Source organism: Rhamphochromis longiceps, linkage group LG23 (genome assembly GCF_057381845.1).
Source record: "Rhamphochromis longiceps isolate RC_006_pf linkage group LG23, R_longiceps_female_GT1.1, whole genome shotgun sequence".
Taxonomy (NCBI): domain Eukaryota; kingdom Metazoa; phylum Chordata; class Actinopteri; order Cichliformes; family Cichlidae; genus Rhamphochromis; species Rhamphochromis longiceps.
Window position 1 is genome coordinate 10,239,965 of NC_140578.1, and position 17,896 is coordinate 10,257,860.

A 17,896-nucleotide genomic window follows, 5' to 3' on the forward strand; every position below is an offset into this window, starting at 1 on the left:
CATCCAAAAGGTGATATAGCAATGAATTTTATGAATTGTTTTTTCATTTTTTTTCACATCAGATCTTTTAAACAACTTCAGACCTAACCACAGATATAAAGTTTTTCATAAATTTGTAAATATTTTTTATGTTTTTATAGCTTTATTGTCATAAAGACCCCTGTTTATTTTTTATTTATTTATTTTGGGGGGGGGGGGGAACCCGTAATATATATTATAAATATATTCTCAATCACATTCACACCACTCTCTTATATCAGTTCCACTACATCGAGACTATTTTATGGTGGTCAGCTGTTTTATTGTCATGTATTTTGCATAATAAGATAACCATGTCCTGCATTCAAAACCACTGAAAATGTCTATGGTGGTGCTGTACCTAATATTGTGCTCATTGGATCCAAAACATATTTTTCCTTTATTTTGAAGCCTGAGGCTTAGATCCATTAGGTATTCACGAGAAAAAAATTATCACATGTCAGGATTACAGTATATCGAAAATATGTGATTATAATGGGAGTCAATGGGACCCAAAATGGTACGACGACCACAGATGGTAACACTTATGTGAATCTCCTTTACTATACACAACACCATAGAGGGGATCAATGAATTTTAAAAATAATGCTAAAATGCACATCCTAGCCAAGTTTCATGCAACTAGTCTTTAAAATGACTGATATATTGAGAATCAAAAATCCAAGGGGACCCAAAAGGGTCCCTTTTTTGACGATGACCATCTGAGGGTAAATGGGTGTAGCGTGGTGTGGTGACCTGCTGCTCACTGATAGGAACAAACTAAACACGCGTCACTGAACCTGTGAGCGATTCCTCCGGGCTGGACGTGTTTGATGAAGACGCCGCGGCTACTGCTTCCTGTTGGATTCAGACCGACCACACTGAAGCCCAGACCACCAGTCAGAGGACGAGTCAATCTGACCACGTCAGTGAGACGTCCCTGCACGCAAGTGTGTGCGTGCACACACACACACACACACACACACACACACACACACACACAATCAGTTGAGCGGTTTGATATCATGTTGAGTTCATTTGTGAGATTGTGTGTGAGCGTCTTGGCTCCACCCACCTTGGCAGCATCAAGAATCCACTTCTGGAGGTCAGGTGTGGGCGGAGTCTGACGTTTGGGCGGAAACGAGCCATTGGTGAGGATGGAGGAGGTCGCGGATAGCGTGGGTGAGGCCGGGCCACCGACTGGATCGACGCTCATGATCAGTTGACCTTTTTTGGAGAAACTGAAATCGCTGCTGGTGTTTGGAGGCATGGCGCTTAGCTACAGGGAGAGGAGAGGTTAATCAATACATCAGATCTTCCAATCATAGCTGAGTGCTGATAGAGAAGTGAGAGACTTTTCTGTCCTGTCAAAGACGTCGCACGTCCTGCGAGTCCACAGAGACTGAAGGCAGAGGTTACTGCACAGTGATCATTCTAGATTATATCACCTGATTATTTTCACTATCAGAGTAAAAATTGAATCTCTAACAGGGCCGCCACATTTCCAAAGCTCAAACCACAGAAAATAAAATCAAATTTCATCAGAGCTACAAGACAGGTCGCCATCGTCACATCTGAGGCGAGAACATCCTCACATATTTGTAGAGTCAGACTTGCTGAAATGTACATATATGAGGTTTGGTACACACGTGTAGCATCCCAAGAAATACACAAACATTCTTTTGAAGCCCCAACCTAAACCTGTCACCCTAAACCCTTCAAGAGGTGCAGAATTTAAGACGCAACTTTGGTGCATTTTTTCCCATTTTTAGATCCATACGATGACATAAGCGCGTTTGATCCAAAGACCTGACGGATGCTAAACTGCAAAGATGGTGAAGAAGTTGTTAAAACTCAAACGTTTCTAGTGGATCTGCTCCAGATGTCACAGGTTTGAGTCCAGACCTGGAGACATCCCAGAGCGGGCGCCCTGATTGTCACTGCTAACGGCTTTACTTGTCTTCATCAGCAACGGCACGCTGGTCTCACTGTACGTGAGGACTGGATGCTGTCACAAATAACTAACTACTGGTTTTTGTTTCGATCAGTAGTCTGAGAAGCCAGTCAGTTCTACTGACAATAAAAACCAGGTTTTTTCTTTTGGCCTCTGATAAATACTTTTTTTTTAAGCAGAGATTAGAAATAAATAAATAAAAACTTGTATTCATCAAACTTAAACAGGCTTCTGTTAATGCAGTGAGCCTGCACAAGTGCAGGAAAACCCTGAACAGCTTCAATCTGTGGCCCAATTAATACATCCGTTCTCCAAACGAGCCAATCAGCTAATGTCAGACTGACGCATGTCAAGTCTGAACTAAACACCTGCTGCTTTCCTGTTTGTCTCAGGTGTGAACAGAAGTGACATCAGGGATCGTGCTGGACACAGATGTCCAGTGTTTAGACTCAAACACATGAATGTGAACCAGGCTCCGCTGACTGACTGTGTGCGCGGGCATAAAGAAACCGTCCACATACTTTTGAACTTTGGCCACAAACTTCACTGTGATGAAGAGGCAGACTGGGAGAGAGATGGGAGGCGCCCTTATGTGCAAGGACGCAGAAAAAAAAAGAAAAAAAGAAAAAGACGCGGCGAGGCCGGGGGTAAGTGGGGAGGAGAGAGGAAAAAACTAAAATCAATAGATTCCTCTGCAGGCGCTCTCTCTGAACAGGTAATGTATTAATGACCTTTACACTCACATTGTGGAAACTTATCAGTCTGCGGCTTATTTAGACCGGGCTGACAGAGCAGGATCCCGAGCCATTTCATCAATATCACCTCGACAAGGCCGTTACTCAAACCGAGACACCAGATATTAAAGCCTGATAGATCTGCAGCACGCTGGGGAGGGAGGGCCAGAAATAAAGGGAGAAGTCCCCGCTTCATATACCCTCTGCCGGCTTCCATCGGTGCATTCATAGACTCGCTCTGACCTTCGCAGCACTTAGAATATGAAGCCCGCCGCGGGTTATTGCCATTATCTTAATTTGGCCTGCAGATTGTTTATTGTAAAGCTCACGTCAGCGCAGGCGCGAGCTGAATACAGATGGCGATGCAGAGAGGATTCGACGGCCCGGGTCACAGCAGTGGGCGGGAGGCAGCACAGGACTGATACCCATAGGCTGTCAACACCTGGGCGGGGCTACACTTGTCAGATCTGATGGGAAACACTCACACAGATAGATGGAGAACATGTGATGAGAAACACCCACTGAAGTAAACCTAACTGAAAGCTTTTTGTTCCATTTCTGACGTTTTACTTGAACTCAGGTTCTTTTCTGGTTTAATCAGGACCGTTCATGTGTTTCTGGACATCTTCTGCTCATCTCCAGCTCTATAGCAGCTCTCAGGACCGATTTATCTCGCAGTGCATCATCTGCCTGACATACCTGACTGAAAAATTCGGGGAGTCTGCTCACTCATTAAGAGGTGACTTTTCAATCACAGTATAGCCCCGCCCTTGTCTACTTCCTGCTCCTGCTGTGACTCTGAGAGCACAAAAATCTCCAAAATGACCTCATGTTTGATTCAGTCAGCCCTGAAATTCATCATGGACTCATTCTTATATACGTAGTGCTTTTTTTGTACAACCCGAGAAGTCGCCCCCTGCTGGACATGAGAATGTGCATGTGGCGGCGGTGTGGTCCCTGGCTCAGCTGCAGGGGAGGCGCAGCGAGCTCAAGTGGGTGGTGCCTGGGGAGGCCACAGGTGGTGGCGACTGGACTAATCACAGTCTCTTCTTTTTATAGTGAGAGGCCAGTGCATGCGTGCCGAGACCAACTCTGAGCAGAGACTGTGTAGCTGTACATGTGAAACTTGGCAATAAAAGCTGAACTGTGAGCACAAACATTGTGTGTATTTTGGGTCTGTCTTACAGTCTGCTTTTCAGACTGAAACCAGTCAAAACATACATTTAAAAAATAGGCTATGATTTAAAAAATAAAATGGCGATCACAGTAGATGATAGTTAGTCATAAAAAAAAACTGTACAAATGAAAAACCTGTATGTTCGTGTTTGCAGCCCTGTGTCAGGCTCAGTGGAGTAAAGGCATGAAGTAGGGCTGCACGATTTTGCATAAAATGAGAATCACGATTTTTTGGCTTAGAATTGAGATCACGATTCTCTCACGATTTTCTTTTCCAATATAAATATTTATTGCACATATTAACTGCACATCAACTTCGTAACAATTGAAACTGAACATAAAAACAACAAATGTCTCACGTTTTGTTGTTGCCGCAAAATGTTGTACTGCTTGAAATTCCGTCTCCACCGTTGCTCGACGCTGCGTGTATAGAGCAGGTAGTGCAACAATAGAAAAATAGTTGCGGGACGGCACTGTATAGCGTTTGTCTAGGGTGTTGATCATTTTCCTAAATCCCTCGTTTTGCACAGTGTTGATGGGAGCCATATCTTTGGTCAGGTGATAAGTGATAGCCTCCGTAATTTCTTTGTGCCTGCGGGAGTTCGACGTGTATAGGGAAGCGCTGTATAAGGTTCCCGTTATTGATGTTTGGGTGGTTGACCGGGACGGATTTTCTCCTGTCACTTTCTCGTCACCCCTGACGTGCTCGCCGTTGTTTTTTCCCTGCTAACTTTAGCATCACACGGCACAGCTTCTGTATCACATGGTATAAGGCTCCGCCCTTGTCATTTGTTGAGCAGGAAGAGTGAACGCTTGTTTTCATGCAGATTATGTCCCGGATCAAAATGCGGTACAATCGTCGCCGTCTTTTTTTCTTTTCTTTTTTAAGTCGTCATTTGGAAATGAGATCGCACATAAGTATGAATCGAGATCGCGATTTTCTAACGATTAATCGTGCAGCCCTAGCATGAAGACAAACAACAAACAAAGTGTGTCGCTGCAGCTAGCTCCCTGTTGCTAGCTAACCTCTTTTTTCTTCTTGTTACGAGGTTGTTTCTTTCATACAGTGCACAGCTTCCATATCACGAGAAAGGAGGTGAGGGAAACATGGTTGTGGATAAAAACAATAAAATTCTTGTGAATGAAATATTCCATAAACTAGCTGTTAATATAAAACGTCATCATTTAAGGCTCTTTTGTTTTGTGTGAACTCCTTCACCTGAGCTATGGCTCCTGCAGTCCAGGTGAAGTACCGGTAAGCCTTAAACATCTGTGCCAGGATCAGAGTGATCCTATCCACTCTATTTTGCATGACGGCGCATGCTCAGTGAGGCTCACCTGGCTGCGGAGCTGCTTGATCGAGTGTTGAAGGGTCAGGATGTGGTTAAAGAGCGGGCTCTGCAGCGTCTCCCGCAGGTTTCCCAGGGTTTCGCTGTGGGTCCACTCCTCCCGCTGCACCAGTTTGGCCTGCAGACGCTCCAGAGCTGCCAGCACCTGCTGACGCTCCGTCGAGGACACTGAGGACAAAAACAGCTTGTGAAGCGTAGTCTCGGATAAACGCGAATCATTGGATGGTTTCTCTTGAGTTATAGTCAGGACTTACCTGTCAGGACATTTTCAAACATCTCTGCTGTGCTCTCACCGTCCTCTGTTCTGGAGGACCTAACCTAAACCAGGAAGAACCGAGAACAACTTTATTTCCTTCAGCTCTGGACCAAGTCTGATAAACGCCTACTAAAATACGAGCAAGTGTGGAGATACTTGTGCTCTGACACCTCACAGCACCACTCATACTGACCGCTCTTTCTGTCATCAACAACACTGCATGAAGTCACAGGAAAACATGCATGTCAGCACCCGTGCACTGTCTGTCTCAGGTGAGTCACACTCACCTTTTCTCCCACCAAAATTGGCCAAAATATGACCCAACACAGAACACCAAAAACATAATATCAGAAACACCATCAAACACCTTGCTCATTTCTTTCTGCTTATCCAAATCAGGGTCACAGGGGGTGGAGCCTATCCCAGCTGCCATAGGGCAACATGCGGGTACAGCTGGCCAGATTGTCCAGGGCAAACACAGAGAGACAACCAACTGGTATTAATGAGCCTAACCTTAACTAACTGTAACTAACCCCATCAACCTCAAAAAGACAAAAACCAAAGTGATGCTGAAAATCCCTGAAAACGATAAAGTAAAGATGGTAAAGATAACAAACTACGAACTCCAAACACAAAAGGCAAATACCACAAACAGCAAATACTACAAACTGAAGTACCACAAAAACCAGCCCTGCGTGAAGAAAATACTACACAGAGCAGATTTATGAAACAGGCCTGTAAACACTGAAATTTGACACCAAACAGGAAAAAACAAGATGAAAACTATGACAGGGAACCGGAAACCGAGAACGTACCATCAACACCAAAACCGTCACGAGCACCGGAGAATCGTGTGACACAGCACCACACCCTGAACCTACCACCGACACCCCAGCAGGTGCCCGCAATCACGTGACCGCAACTTTAACACAGTCCCTTTGAGTCACCATGGTAACGGTAGCCCTGACCTGACGGTGTTTACTGGTTTCCATTTCGCAAAGTGACGTTTCTGACCTTACCTGCGCGTTCTCGCCCTGCCGTGTACTGTGCCCTCCGAGCCACCGTACTTTTCACCATTCTACTTTCTAAAAACTTGTACCTAATACCTAAGGAGTTACTTCACACCTTCTTTCACTGTGGTACTGAAAGCACTCAGGTACTTCCCACCTGTGGCTAACACGGCCGTCCTCGGAGTGTCCAGGTGTGGCAGGTGAGCCTCGATATCAGCACGGAATATTTTCTCAGTCAGAGCCGAGCCGAGCTATTGTCTAGCTCTCTCTCGCTCACACTCACACACGGTCCACACACCCCCAACACCGAAACCAAACAGCATGACGCAGAGGGGGTCTGAGGCACTCACCTGTCAGCTCACCTGAGAAATCAGGAAGTGAAACTGAGCAGCGGAGTCGGAGGGGGAGGGGGCGGACAGACGGTATTTTCACCTGTACATATTTTAACCTGCATGTTTGGCCCTTGGTTCACCTCATAGCGTCACAGAGCGCGCGAGCAGGTGCGTCAAAGTTTACAACAGGTGAAAGCCGCACTTTAACCGCCTCTCTCTCTCTCACTCACACACACACGCACACACAGGTACAAAGTCTGAGTTCAGATCATGAGAATAAAGTAAAGAGTTAAAGGAGCTTCTCCTCCTCTTCTTTCTCCTCACCGAGAACTCCGCTCCGCTAGCCTTAGCCGCTAACTGCGGCAGAAACTGCGCTTCCGGTCCGCACTCTAACAGAGAAACAGTCCGCACAAGAAGCAACACTTTCCCCAGAAAAAGACGTAGATTCTCAGAGTTTCAAACTGGTAAGAAACTCACATAAACTGGATCCAGTCTGCCACCAGCGTCACTTTAATGCCGCATTCATGGCGGTAGGAAATCTGATGTCTAAGGATGCAAAAGCATAATGTAAGGATCATTCTGTTTTCTTATCATTAGTTTAACTGTTTTTTTTTATTCCGTATTCTGTTTAAAAGCACATTCATTATTTTAGCACAATAAGGAAGAGAAATTATTTCTACATCTGAGATAAAATATCCATACTAAAACGAGAAAATAACACACATGAAGCAGGTTGAAACTGTTTTACCTGCCAGCATTTTAAGCTTATTTAAAGAGCTGATTTTATAACAAGAACAAAGGTTATATATGTCTTATGGTTAAAAATGGTTAGATTTGAAAACGATACAAATAAAACCAAAATAATAAATATAAATGGTTTGCCGAGCCTTCCTGGTCCTACATCGCTCTGAGTTCCCAGCATGCTGCAAGTCCATGAAGGTACCGCCCTGTCACGTGATTGAGGAAATCATGGCGTCCTCCCGGAGGCGGCTGCTGTATGTTCGCTCCGGGGCGCTCAGCCTCTTATTTTACTGCGTTTATTCGCACCTGCAGCTGGTCCTGAGCGAGGAGGTGGAGAACTGCCAGAACCTGAGACTCGGACAATATCCTTCCGTCCGTGTTTACCGCGCTTTAACGCCTCATTACCGGGGTCACGGGACGGCTAACGTTAGCCTAGCTTCTCTGTGACATTCAGATCAAAACGTTACATTTGGACGTTTTTTGGGGGTCCGTGGCTTAACGCGGGTTTCTCCTCTCATAGAATAGCACTGTGTGTTTGCATGTTTGGGACCTGAAGGGTTTTTCAGTCTGATCGATATTTTCAGTGTGGTCAGATTAAAGTTTCAAAGGAAGACAAGCTTCCCGTTGTCTTTGCAGTTACGAACGGATATTTAACTTCAGTCTGAAGACCGAACAGTTCACTTGTGTCAGGAGAGCTCAGAGACCCGAATCAGGAGAATAAGTTTGTTTCATAAACACAGAATGTTTACTCAGTGCAGCACTCTGCTGTTTTCATCAGTCAGTCTACCTAATGATACGATATTACTGTGATTTTTAACCTTCGTGTCCTTCATCAGTGTCTGTTTTACCCAGTAAGATAAAGTTCAGTTATTGGCAACCAAGCCAAGACTGTCACTAAAACCTGCCGTAAATGTTGCCATAAGATGAAGTTAGTCTGCAACTGAATGCAGTCCGTCTCTGATAATTCACCAAAGTTTATTACAAGTATGATTTGTGACAATTTGAAAATCATGCATCTGTTGCTGTCTCCATAGACAGAAATTCACATTTAATTATCACATCTGCACTCAGCAGCCTTCCTGTGCTAGAGGATTATAACCAGGGTACAGCCCAGAGTCGATCTGTGCTCCGTGATAACTGATGGGAACATGATGGCAATCAATCTGCATTTATAAAGCAGTTATTTGCAAACCTTCAGCAGTCTCGGCGAGTGGCCGCAGTAAGACAGAGTGTTTGCAGAAATGTTGCTTTCTGTCAGATGACCTGTGATCATTGTGAGTGAACCACCTACGAACTGTGGGCACCTGCACAGGGTGAGAGAAAACAGCCGCACAGTCAGCACCAGGTACGGAGAAAACAGCTGTACAGTCGGCAAGAGGTTGCTGATTTAATTGTACATGTGAGGAAGCTAATGTTATCTCAGGATGGTGTGCATGAGATTGTTTGTAGGATTCCAGAGTATTTTCATTTATTTAATGAAGTATCGATATTTGGGGTCCTTGTATCCATACAGTATCTTGACACGATGCTGTATCGACTTCTTTTCCCCGCCCCTAAACCACGGCCTACGCCATGTCACGTAGAAACAGGCTGCAGATGTTTTCCGACTGAAGTGTGTTTGCCTTCCTTTACTCTGCTCACGTATAAATGCAACGATCCAAAGATCGATGAATCCACTCAGGAGCCAGAGAACTGCAGGGACATGACGGCGTGGGGTGAGTCTCACTTCAGATTAGATTTTTTTCTGTTTGTGGGCGGTGGCTTAAAAAACAGACTCTAAAACTGAAGATGTTGCAGAGCTCCTCTTCTGCAGGCTTCCACAGGTCAGCCAATCAAGAGAAACTGTACTTTATTTTGGGGGCGGGGTATAAAGTGAGCAGAGTTTTTCAGACAGGATGAACTGAGGGGTTGCACTGAAGCTGGGATCAGGCAAAGAAGGATTATTATGAATCGTGAATCATGCGGAGCTGCTCAATGGCACGAATACGATCATAACTGCATCTAAACAAGTGTGTGTGTGTGTGTGTGTGTGTGTGTGTGCTCGCGTGTGCACACAGTGGAATGCCTCCCAGCTCCAAACATCAGCTGTCGGCTCTCCAACGGGACGGTGTTCAGGTTTAGCGGGGACGAGGTCGGCTTCAACAAATCCATCCCCTGCAGAAATGTGTGAGTATTCACAGTGCAAGCACAAACACACACACACTCCTCTATAGATTTTGGTGTGTGTGTGAGCTTCAGGTGGTTTGATGCTCTCTGTGTTTCCTGTCAGGAGTGGTTATTCCTACAAAGTGGCCGTGGCATTGTCTCTGTTTCTGGGCTGGCTCGGAGCAGATCGCTTCTACCTGGGATATCCTGCTCTGGGTACTCTCTCTCTCTCACACACACACACACACACACACACACACACACACACACACACACACACACACACACACACCAACACACAGACACCTGCAGCTTTTATTTTGATGCCTGTAGTTTGGGTGGCCAGCTCTCTCACTTCATCTAGTTTTAGTAAAGCAGGTGTGTGTGGTGGGTGGGGGTGCAGTCAGGTGACACCTGTCGCTGAGCAGGTGTACTGTCAGGCGTCAGTATTTGGACAGTGATTCCTCAGGTTCAGCCTTTCAGGTTTAATTTAAAGAATTGAATAAAAGGAAAAACCACCTTAGAGTCACGCTTTAGATTTACAGCTTTCTCATGTCTGCAGGTATTTATTAAAGTGAATACTATGTACTAGGGCTGGGCCATATCATACAGTTCACGGTAATACCGGTATAATGTTGGGCAACGATAAGAAAATGAAATATCGTGGTAGAATATGGGTAAAACGCACATGCGTAGTGCCTTTGTTTTCATATGCACATGGTGGAAAAAGCTTGGCGGCAACGGAGAATGAGAAGGGGGAAAGCGGATCGTTGAATGAAATGGATGAACCAGAATTGGTTTGTAAAAATGCTGCAGCTTCAGTGGTGTGGAACTGGTTTAGCTTTCATCCGTCACATACACAACAAAGCACTACTTTTGGTAGAGCATGCTAGCGGGCCGTTGTTATTACCGTGTTTTTTGGAAAATACACTTAAAATCAATCCTTTGATTTTTCTGAAAATCGCCAGTGCCCCTTATAATCCCGTGTGCCTTATGTATGAATTCTGGTTGTGTTTACTGACCTCGAAACGATTTTATGTACACGGCGCTCGAAAATCTGTCAAATGTTTCAGTACAACTTTACTAAGCTACGAAGCCGCACCGCTTGATGGATTGTCGGAGCATTACGGCTATCGTAGGCAGGAGCCTCGCGGAGTGATACGTACGGTGCTTCAACATAATATTACCGTATTGTGTGTGTAAAACCTCTTTTTACGTTTTGTGGATATTATACATGGTTATACTGAGGATATGTCGGCCAATTTCCACTGGAAATGCTTTTTGGTTAAACTGTCAGCAAAGAATTTGCATTTGCACTGTAAAATTTTTCTATAACTTTAATGCACATAAAAAAAACAGCTGCTTGTTTAAGCGAAAATACATTGATGGGTTGGGTTTTTTTGCACTAATAAAGTTGTGGAGTTGTAAAGTATTTTGTCTGGTGTCAATTATATCGTCAGTTATATCGTTATCACAAAATTTCAAATGTATATTGTGATAAATATTTTTGGTCATATTGCCCTGCTCTACTATGTACTGTAACATTCAGACAATGATCTCAGACACTGACTCAGCGCAGGAAGACCAGATACAAGAGGAGGAGTTGAGAAGTTTGAGAAAGCACACGCAGACATGTTTTCATTGCGTTTCATCTGAGCGAAACCAACAGCAGAGCAGGAGGCTGCAGGCTGATGAGTCTCAGCTCCTTCATGTAAATAATGCATCCTCACTCCTTTGCACTCTGAAGACTTTCTGCTGTAAAATTAGCAGCAGAGTCCCTGTGCCCCCACAGGACACTTCAGCACACAGGCTTACGTACAGTGACAGCTGGAGGGTTTTTGCACCCGGCGTGTCCGGCGTCCTCAGGTGTGGCTTTACACCCCAGCTGATCTCTGACACAAACTGTACAATAAAATCTGAATTAAAATTTAAAAAACTGTTTCAGCGGGCTGTGTTGCTGCTGCATGTGATCTGAGAGAGTCATGTGACCTGAGAGTTGCTGCGTCCTCCTGATTACAAACCTGGAATGTTTCGCCTGTTTAAACAGGAATGAGATCCATTCACACAACACAAAATAAAACCCAGACGGACAGGAAAAGATTCAAACATGATCCAAAAACACAAAATAATTTTTAAAAAGAATTATCAGAAAACATCAAGTGTCCATTTAAAACAGACTAAATGTTTAAAACAAGATGAACATGTTTCAGTCATGGGAATATTTTATATTTGTTATTTAATGAAGACTGTCTCTCTCTCAGGACTGTTGAAGTTCTGCACTGTTGGTTTCTGTGGGATTGGCACACTCATCGACTTCATATTGATCGCCATGCAGGTGAGTCATAAATCCTGCACCGGCACCAGCTAGCTGATCACCATTATCATCATCATCGCCATGGCTGAAAATGAATCTGGTTGGTCTCATGTGTTTGTTTCCTGGGGTCAGAGGTCAGCAGGCTGAAGATCAAACTCACCCAAACTGTAGCAAAAGATCAGATGGATCTGAGCAGCGATTTAGAGCCCGCTGTCACTTCTTCTCTGTTGTTAACAGTGACGCCTGTGATGAAGCATTCCTCTGTTCCATTTCACTGTGTGTGTGTCTGTGTGGGGTGGTGGTGGGGGCCTTATGAATAAGCAGGCAGCAGCTTTCTGGGTATTATTTACGTCCATCCATTGGTGGCTCGGCGAGGCCCCTTTAATGAATGAATCTTCCGGAAGGTCCTAATGGACTCTGAGAGCACGGAGACAGATGGATGAAGCAGAAGGTGAAGGGACAGATCTCCCTGTCCTGCTGAACCGTTTTAGATAATATAGACTGGAAATCCATCGAGGGGGGGGGCTGAACGGGCTGTGGCTATTAACCCCGCCCACACCCAACTAAGACACAGGAAGAGCGAACGGCCCTTTAGGAGTTTTAGGCATTGGGAGGTATCCGCCCCCATTCAGACCACAACTGTGATTAATATTCAAGGCTCATTACATTTGGTGGATGATAAAATATGCTGTTAGTGGAATTCAGTGATGATGAACGTCATTTAGCGCTTTAGCTGCTTCAAGCTGCTGCTAAAACATCCTGCTGGCTCCTGCTTACACCCCAGTCATCAAGAGGACAGAGGAAAGTATCCTCACCCTACAAGGATGTTTCGAAGCCACTGACTGGGACAGCCTTCTTTCTCCTTCTGACATTGACAAATAAGTCAACACGGTGACATCATACAACTCCTTCTGTGTTGACAACATTATCCCCTCAAAACAGTCTCCATCTACCTCAACAACAAACCCTGGATTACCAAGGAACTCAAGGAAATCCTTAATAAAAAATTTTCTTCACCGGCTCTGCACTGGACAAAAAGGAGGTCAAGAGGGCCATAAAAACTGCTAAACGGAAGTATTAAAAACACAGTTGAAAACAAATTCACCACAGGGGACCTCCACTCAGCCTGGCAGGCCCCCAAAACCATGGCCTCTGTGAATACTGCGGTCACCACCCCCAGAACCATCCAGGTGGAGGGCAGCAACCCCTCCTTCCCTCCCTGACGACCTCAACACTTTCTACAGGTTTGAGACGGACAACATGGCCCAGCTTGAGGAGACCAGATCCTCACTCAAACCTGGCAGCTCTCCACTCACCTTCAGGACTGAGGACGTGGTGTGAGCCCCAAGGAGGACCAGGGAGAGGAGCTCCCTGACAACATTGCAGTCGAGTTCTGAGGCACTGTGCAGGGCAACTAGGAAGTGTGTTCCGGACTCTATTTCTGAAATTCTCTGCCAACACAGAGGAGATTCTTAGGAGGTGCCACCAACGGCTATACCTCCTTAGGAAACTCAACTCCTTTGGAGTCAGCACACCCATCATGATGACTTTTTACTATGCCTTCCTGGAAAGCATCATGACCTTCTCCATCACCTGCTGGTTCCATTCCCTCAGCCTTCAGAACAAGAACAGACTGCAGCACACTGCATCAGTGTGCTCTAAAATCATTGGCCTGCCTGTCAGAACACAGGTTTTCAGCCAACAGGCCCTCAGACAGGCATCCAAAATCATCAACGACCCCTCTCACATTCTTCACCCCGCATTTCAATGGCTCCCCTCTGGGCGACGCCTCCGCTGCATTTCCTGCAGGACTGAGACGAGGAGAGCCACCTTTGTCCCCAAAGCCACTCTGCTTTTTAACTCCAGCCGATAAGACCATTTCCCACACCCATAAGAATAACCTACACTCTTCTTATACTACAGACACTATTCACTTTTAGTCACTTACAGCTATTTATTCACCTTTCAGTCACTTTAATTTTAAGACTGTGTCATTTTAAAACTGTATATTCTGTGTATTTATTATTTCACCCTTATTGCCTGTTCTTATTGTCCTTATCTTCAACGTTATGCTGCTCTGTTGTTTGTTAATTGCCCCTTGGGAATAAATAACATCTTCTGATTCTGATGTGACAGGTTTTCCAGACATTCTTCGAGCGTGGAAATGAAATTCCCTTTTACGTTTATCCTCACTGAATATGACAATGAATAAAAACAGAAGAGGACCCAGAGTCAAACTCCAAACCTGATTCTGGCTGATGGAGGCTCAAACCATCCTCACAAACGCACAAATATTAATCTTGTCCTCCTGCTGAGCATCTTTGTTAAAGCGTCAGCCTTCAGCTGCTTTGAGCACGATCACCTCCACCTCTGCTTTAGAAGCTCACAGAAACAACAACTCCGCTTTCTGAAAACCTGGCTCTAATTTCCCTCCCTCTCTCTGGTTTCTCCTGCAGATCGTGGGTCCAGCAGACGGATCGAACTACATTGTGGATTATTACGGCGCCCGTCTGACCCGTCTGTCCATCACCAACGAGACTTTCAGGAAGCCACATCACTCTCTGTGAGCTCACCTGGACGCTGCCTGTAAGTTTTTAGGTCTTAAACGTCAGTAAATGACTGATGTTCCGCAGTGTGTAGGGTTTCTTGATGCTTCATTTAGTCAGCCTCCGAGGTTGATGGTTGGAAGATGAACTGTTCCCAAATCTTTGTTTTTATCTGATCAGTGTTGTCCCTGATCGAGGGGCTTCTATGAATGACCAAATATTAAAGGATATTTTCTCCCTCTCTGTTTAGGCATCTCCATCAGTGCAATAAATTCAGACCTGCTGTGAAGAAATCCCTCCTCATCTTCAGTCACAGTCTGTTTGAATCTATTCAATGGTCGCTCCGAGTCATCCTTAAAAAAAACACTTAATTGCACTTTTGTTTTTTGGTGTGCTGACATGTTGCTCCACCCATTCCTGTCTCTAACTTATTCTGTTTGTCATAAAGACTTTGTAAATAAAGTTTCTTTTTGTTAATCTACACACCAGCATCTCTGTTATTACTGTAGATGTATTTCAGGCCTGTTTGACAGTCACCAGCAGTCTGCCTTTAGTTTAAACCTACGTTTAAATCCATCTTCTTGTCAGGGGGTTAGAATCACCAGTTAACCTAACCACACAGAAACCCCGGCCAAGAGGCCAGGAGCTTCTCCTGCTGTGAGGCAGCAGTGCTAACCACTGTGCCACCCACTGCTGGGGAAACTAAAAGGAAAACATATTTTCCTACTTTTCAGATAAGGGTGTGAAAACTTTTCTGAAGTCACAGAATTTCCAGCAGATTTCAAAGCTTCTCTTCCAACCTCGGCTACTTTAGTCACATTTGAGGTTTAATGTAAGCTTTTACTTCCTGTTTGTGGTTGAAGTTTACGGAGGTAATGATGCATTAAGACTTCTTAAAAACCAGACAGTGGAAAAACCTTCAAAATGAGCTGGATCTTTTTCCACTGCTGGGTTTTCCAGTTTTCAGGGCTCAAAGACACATTTCAGTGTTGCCACACAGCGATACGGCCAAGAGCACAGACAGGAAATGATATCACACTACCATCAGTCTGGAAATGTTTGGACGGTGAAAAAAATGTGGTTAAAAGTCTAGTGACTCCTGCAACTGTACATGGTAACTGAAGCAATAAACAAACCTGTGCAATTACAGCAACTGTTAGAGAAAACGCAACGCTCTGAGAACACGTGCAACAATACCGGACATCATACTAACATCTGCAACAACAGCAACCTGTGACATAACACCGTCATGTGCAGCTACAGCATCCGGTGACATTTGTACATTTTTGTGGTTTTTCTAATGTTATCTTTCTGGTTTTGAACTTTCTGGTGCTGGACCATGCATTCATGTGTAACAGCTGGATTCAAATAACTTTGAGTAGAGCATATTCGTTTCTGCAATTGCTGTCTGTGTATGAACAGAAAATGTGATAATGGAGTCAAATTGAACTGCTGAAGTAAAACATGAAGGCCAGTTTATTTTCTAATTTACACACAGAAACAGGAGTTCCTGTTAGCGCTGAGCAGCGAGCGTTTCCTCTGGTTAATTATTACTGTGTACACAGAGCGAGTGAGCGTGTGTGTGTGTGTGTGTGTGTGTGTGTGTGTGTGTTGGGGGTACTCCTTGTATTTCCATGTAGAGTTAGCCTCCATGTGGCTTTCATCAAAATTCAATTATCATCCTGAAGCACGCTTCACAAGATTCACAGTTCAGACCGGGAGGAAGCAGAAAGAGTGGGAGCTCTTTTGTGTGTGTGTGTGTGTGTGTGTGTGTGTGTGTGTGTGTGTGTGTGTGTGTGTGTGTGTGTGAGAGAGAGAGAGATGACAGAGAGGGATGATCCCAGGATCCTTCCTTTCATCTCAACATCCACCCTAGCGAAGAAAGGTGGATGTCTGATTGTCCGAGTGCATCAGGAGAAAGCTGACGTGCCAACATCTGTCGGCCTCAGCAGCAGACAGGATGTTAAAAAGCTGTAAGCAGACCCAAGCAGCTGTGGAACCTGCAGCAGGATCACAGAAGAAGAAAGGATGGAGAAGACTCTGAGCAGCAGAAACCTTAGGGTCACCCACAGTTTGGTTCAGTCTTAAAAAGAGGAATGCTAGAAGATTTGAGTGGATGATCTCAGGATTCTTTCCATGGAGAAGAAAACATCTTCATAAAACTGTAGATTTACACAGAGTGGATTTTACTAGCAATGCCTTCATAAATGTAAGTCCAGCCATCTGAAAGGTGAGATTAAAAAGCTGTAAAAGCTAAAGTCTCGTGGACTTCCACCTGAAGACATCACAGACATGGAAACCCGGTCTTCAACACCTTCCATCCAGGCCAAAATATGGCACATCACACATGCCAGGAGAATGATGGTTTCACTTCAAAGCTATTGTGGCTGTGTCAGAATCAGCATCAACATATACGTTACATTTTAAACACATCTGTCTGACCTCTTCTGATGTCTGGACGTTTTGATTCAAGTAATAATTCACATTGAAGAAGTTACAGCAGCACGATTTTACACAAATGTGTTATTTATCTTAAATCTTAACTTTATCATAAATGTTTTAAGGGATAATTTCTCACAGCAGCACCGTGAGGACTTGGGTCAGTCTGGGTTTGATCACAGCAGCATCTAGTGGGCATCAAGGGAACTGCAGATGGTCACATGTCAACAGAGGAGGCTACTGATTGGTTCGTAGAAAATTCCCCTCTAGCCCCTGCAAGCTTGGGTCCTCCTCTGTGACTTGAGGGTCCTGCACAGTATCTTAGCTGCTCCTGGGACTGCGCTCTTCTAGACAGATGTCTCAGATGTTGTTCCAGGAATCTGCTGGAGCCACTCGCCTAGTTTGGAAGTCACTGCACTAAGTGCTCCGATTACCCCTGGGACCCCTGCTGTCATTTTTTATTGTTACATCTATCACTATGGCTGTCTTCCTCTGCTTGTCCACCACTACTATGTCCAGTTGGTTAGCCATTACCAGTTTGTCTGTATCTGGAATTCCCACGGGATCTTAGCTCGGTCATTCTACACCACCCTAGAGGGCGTCTCCCATTTTGACCTTGGGACTTCCAGGCCATGCTCAGCAAAAATGTTTCTGTATACTATGCTGGCTGCTTGGTTGTGGCGTTCCATGTATGCCCTGCTTGCTAGCATCTTGCACCCTGCTGTCATGTGCTAGATTGTCTCAGGGGCATTTGTCCTGTGCTGCCATGATTAGTCCCTCTGTGCTGTCTTTCAGTCCAGCTTTGCCAGCCACTGGTAGGACTTTTGGATGTCAGCCACTTCCTCTATCTGCCAGTGGTGCATACCGTGCAGGGGCCTAGCC

General features: G+C 44.9%; 2 protein-coding genes across 10 annotated transcripts in view; one reads left to right on the plus strand and one right to left on the minus strand.

The window, feature by feature from the left end:
- patj (PATJ crumbs cell polarity complex component) overlaps positions 1 to 7,642 on the minus strand; it is a 92,093-nt gene extending 84,451 nt beyond the window's left edge. The window contains exons 1-6 of one of the 9 annotated variants that reach the window (XM_085398106.1): positions 7,578 to 7,642; positions 7,307 to 7,375; positions 5,486 to 5,549; positions 5,221 to 5,399; positions 1,094 to 1,297; positions 819 to 958 (exon numbers count right to left, since the gene is read on the minus strand). In XM_085398106.1, the coding sequence (XP_085254232.1) occupies positions 819 to 958; positions 1,094 to 1,297; positions 5,221 to 5,399; positions 5,486 to 5,507 (545 nt within the window). In that variant the 5' untranslated portion in view covers positions 5,508 to 5,549; positions 7,307 to 7,375; positions 7,578 to 7,642. The other 8 variants (XM_085398104.1, XM_085398110.1, XM_085398108.1 and 5 more) reach the window with 8 other exon arrangements.
- A 45-nt stretch (positions 7,643 to 7,687) lies between these two features.
- tm2d1 (TM2 domain containing 1) lies at positions 7,688 to 15,056 on the plus strand. The gene is made up of 7 exons (XM_085398111.1): positions 7,688 to 7,932; positions 9,212 to 9,285; positions 9,628 to 9,736; positions 9,840 to 9,931; positions 11,977 to 12,050; positions 14,486 to 14,615; positions 14,826 to 15,056. The coding sequence occupies exons 1-6, from the start codon at positions 7,703 to 7,705 to the stop codon at positions 14,594 to 14,596; spliced, it is 690 nt and encodes a 229-aa protein (XP_085254237.1). The 5' UTR covers positions 7,688 to 7,702; the 3' UTR covers positions 14,597 to 14,615; positions 14,826 to 15,056.
- Positions 15,057 to 17,896: the final 2,840 nt, after the last annotated feature.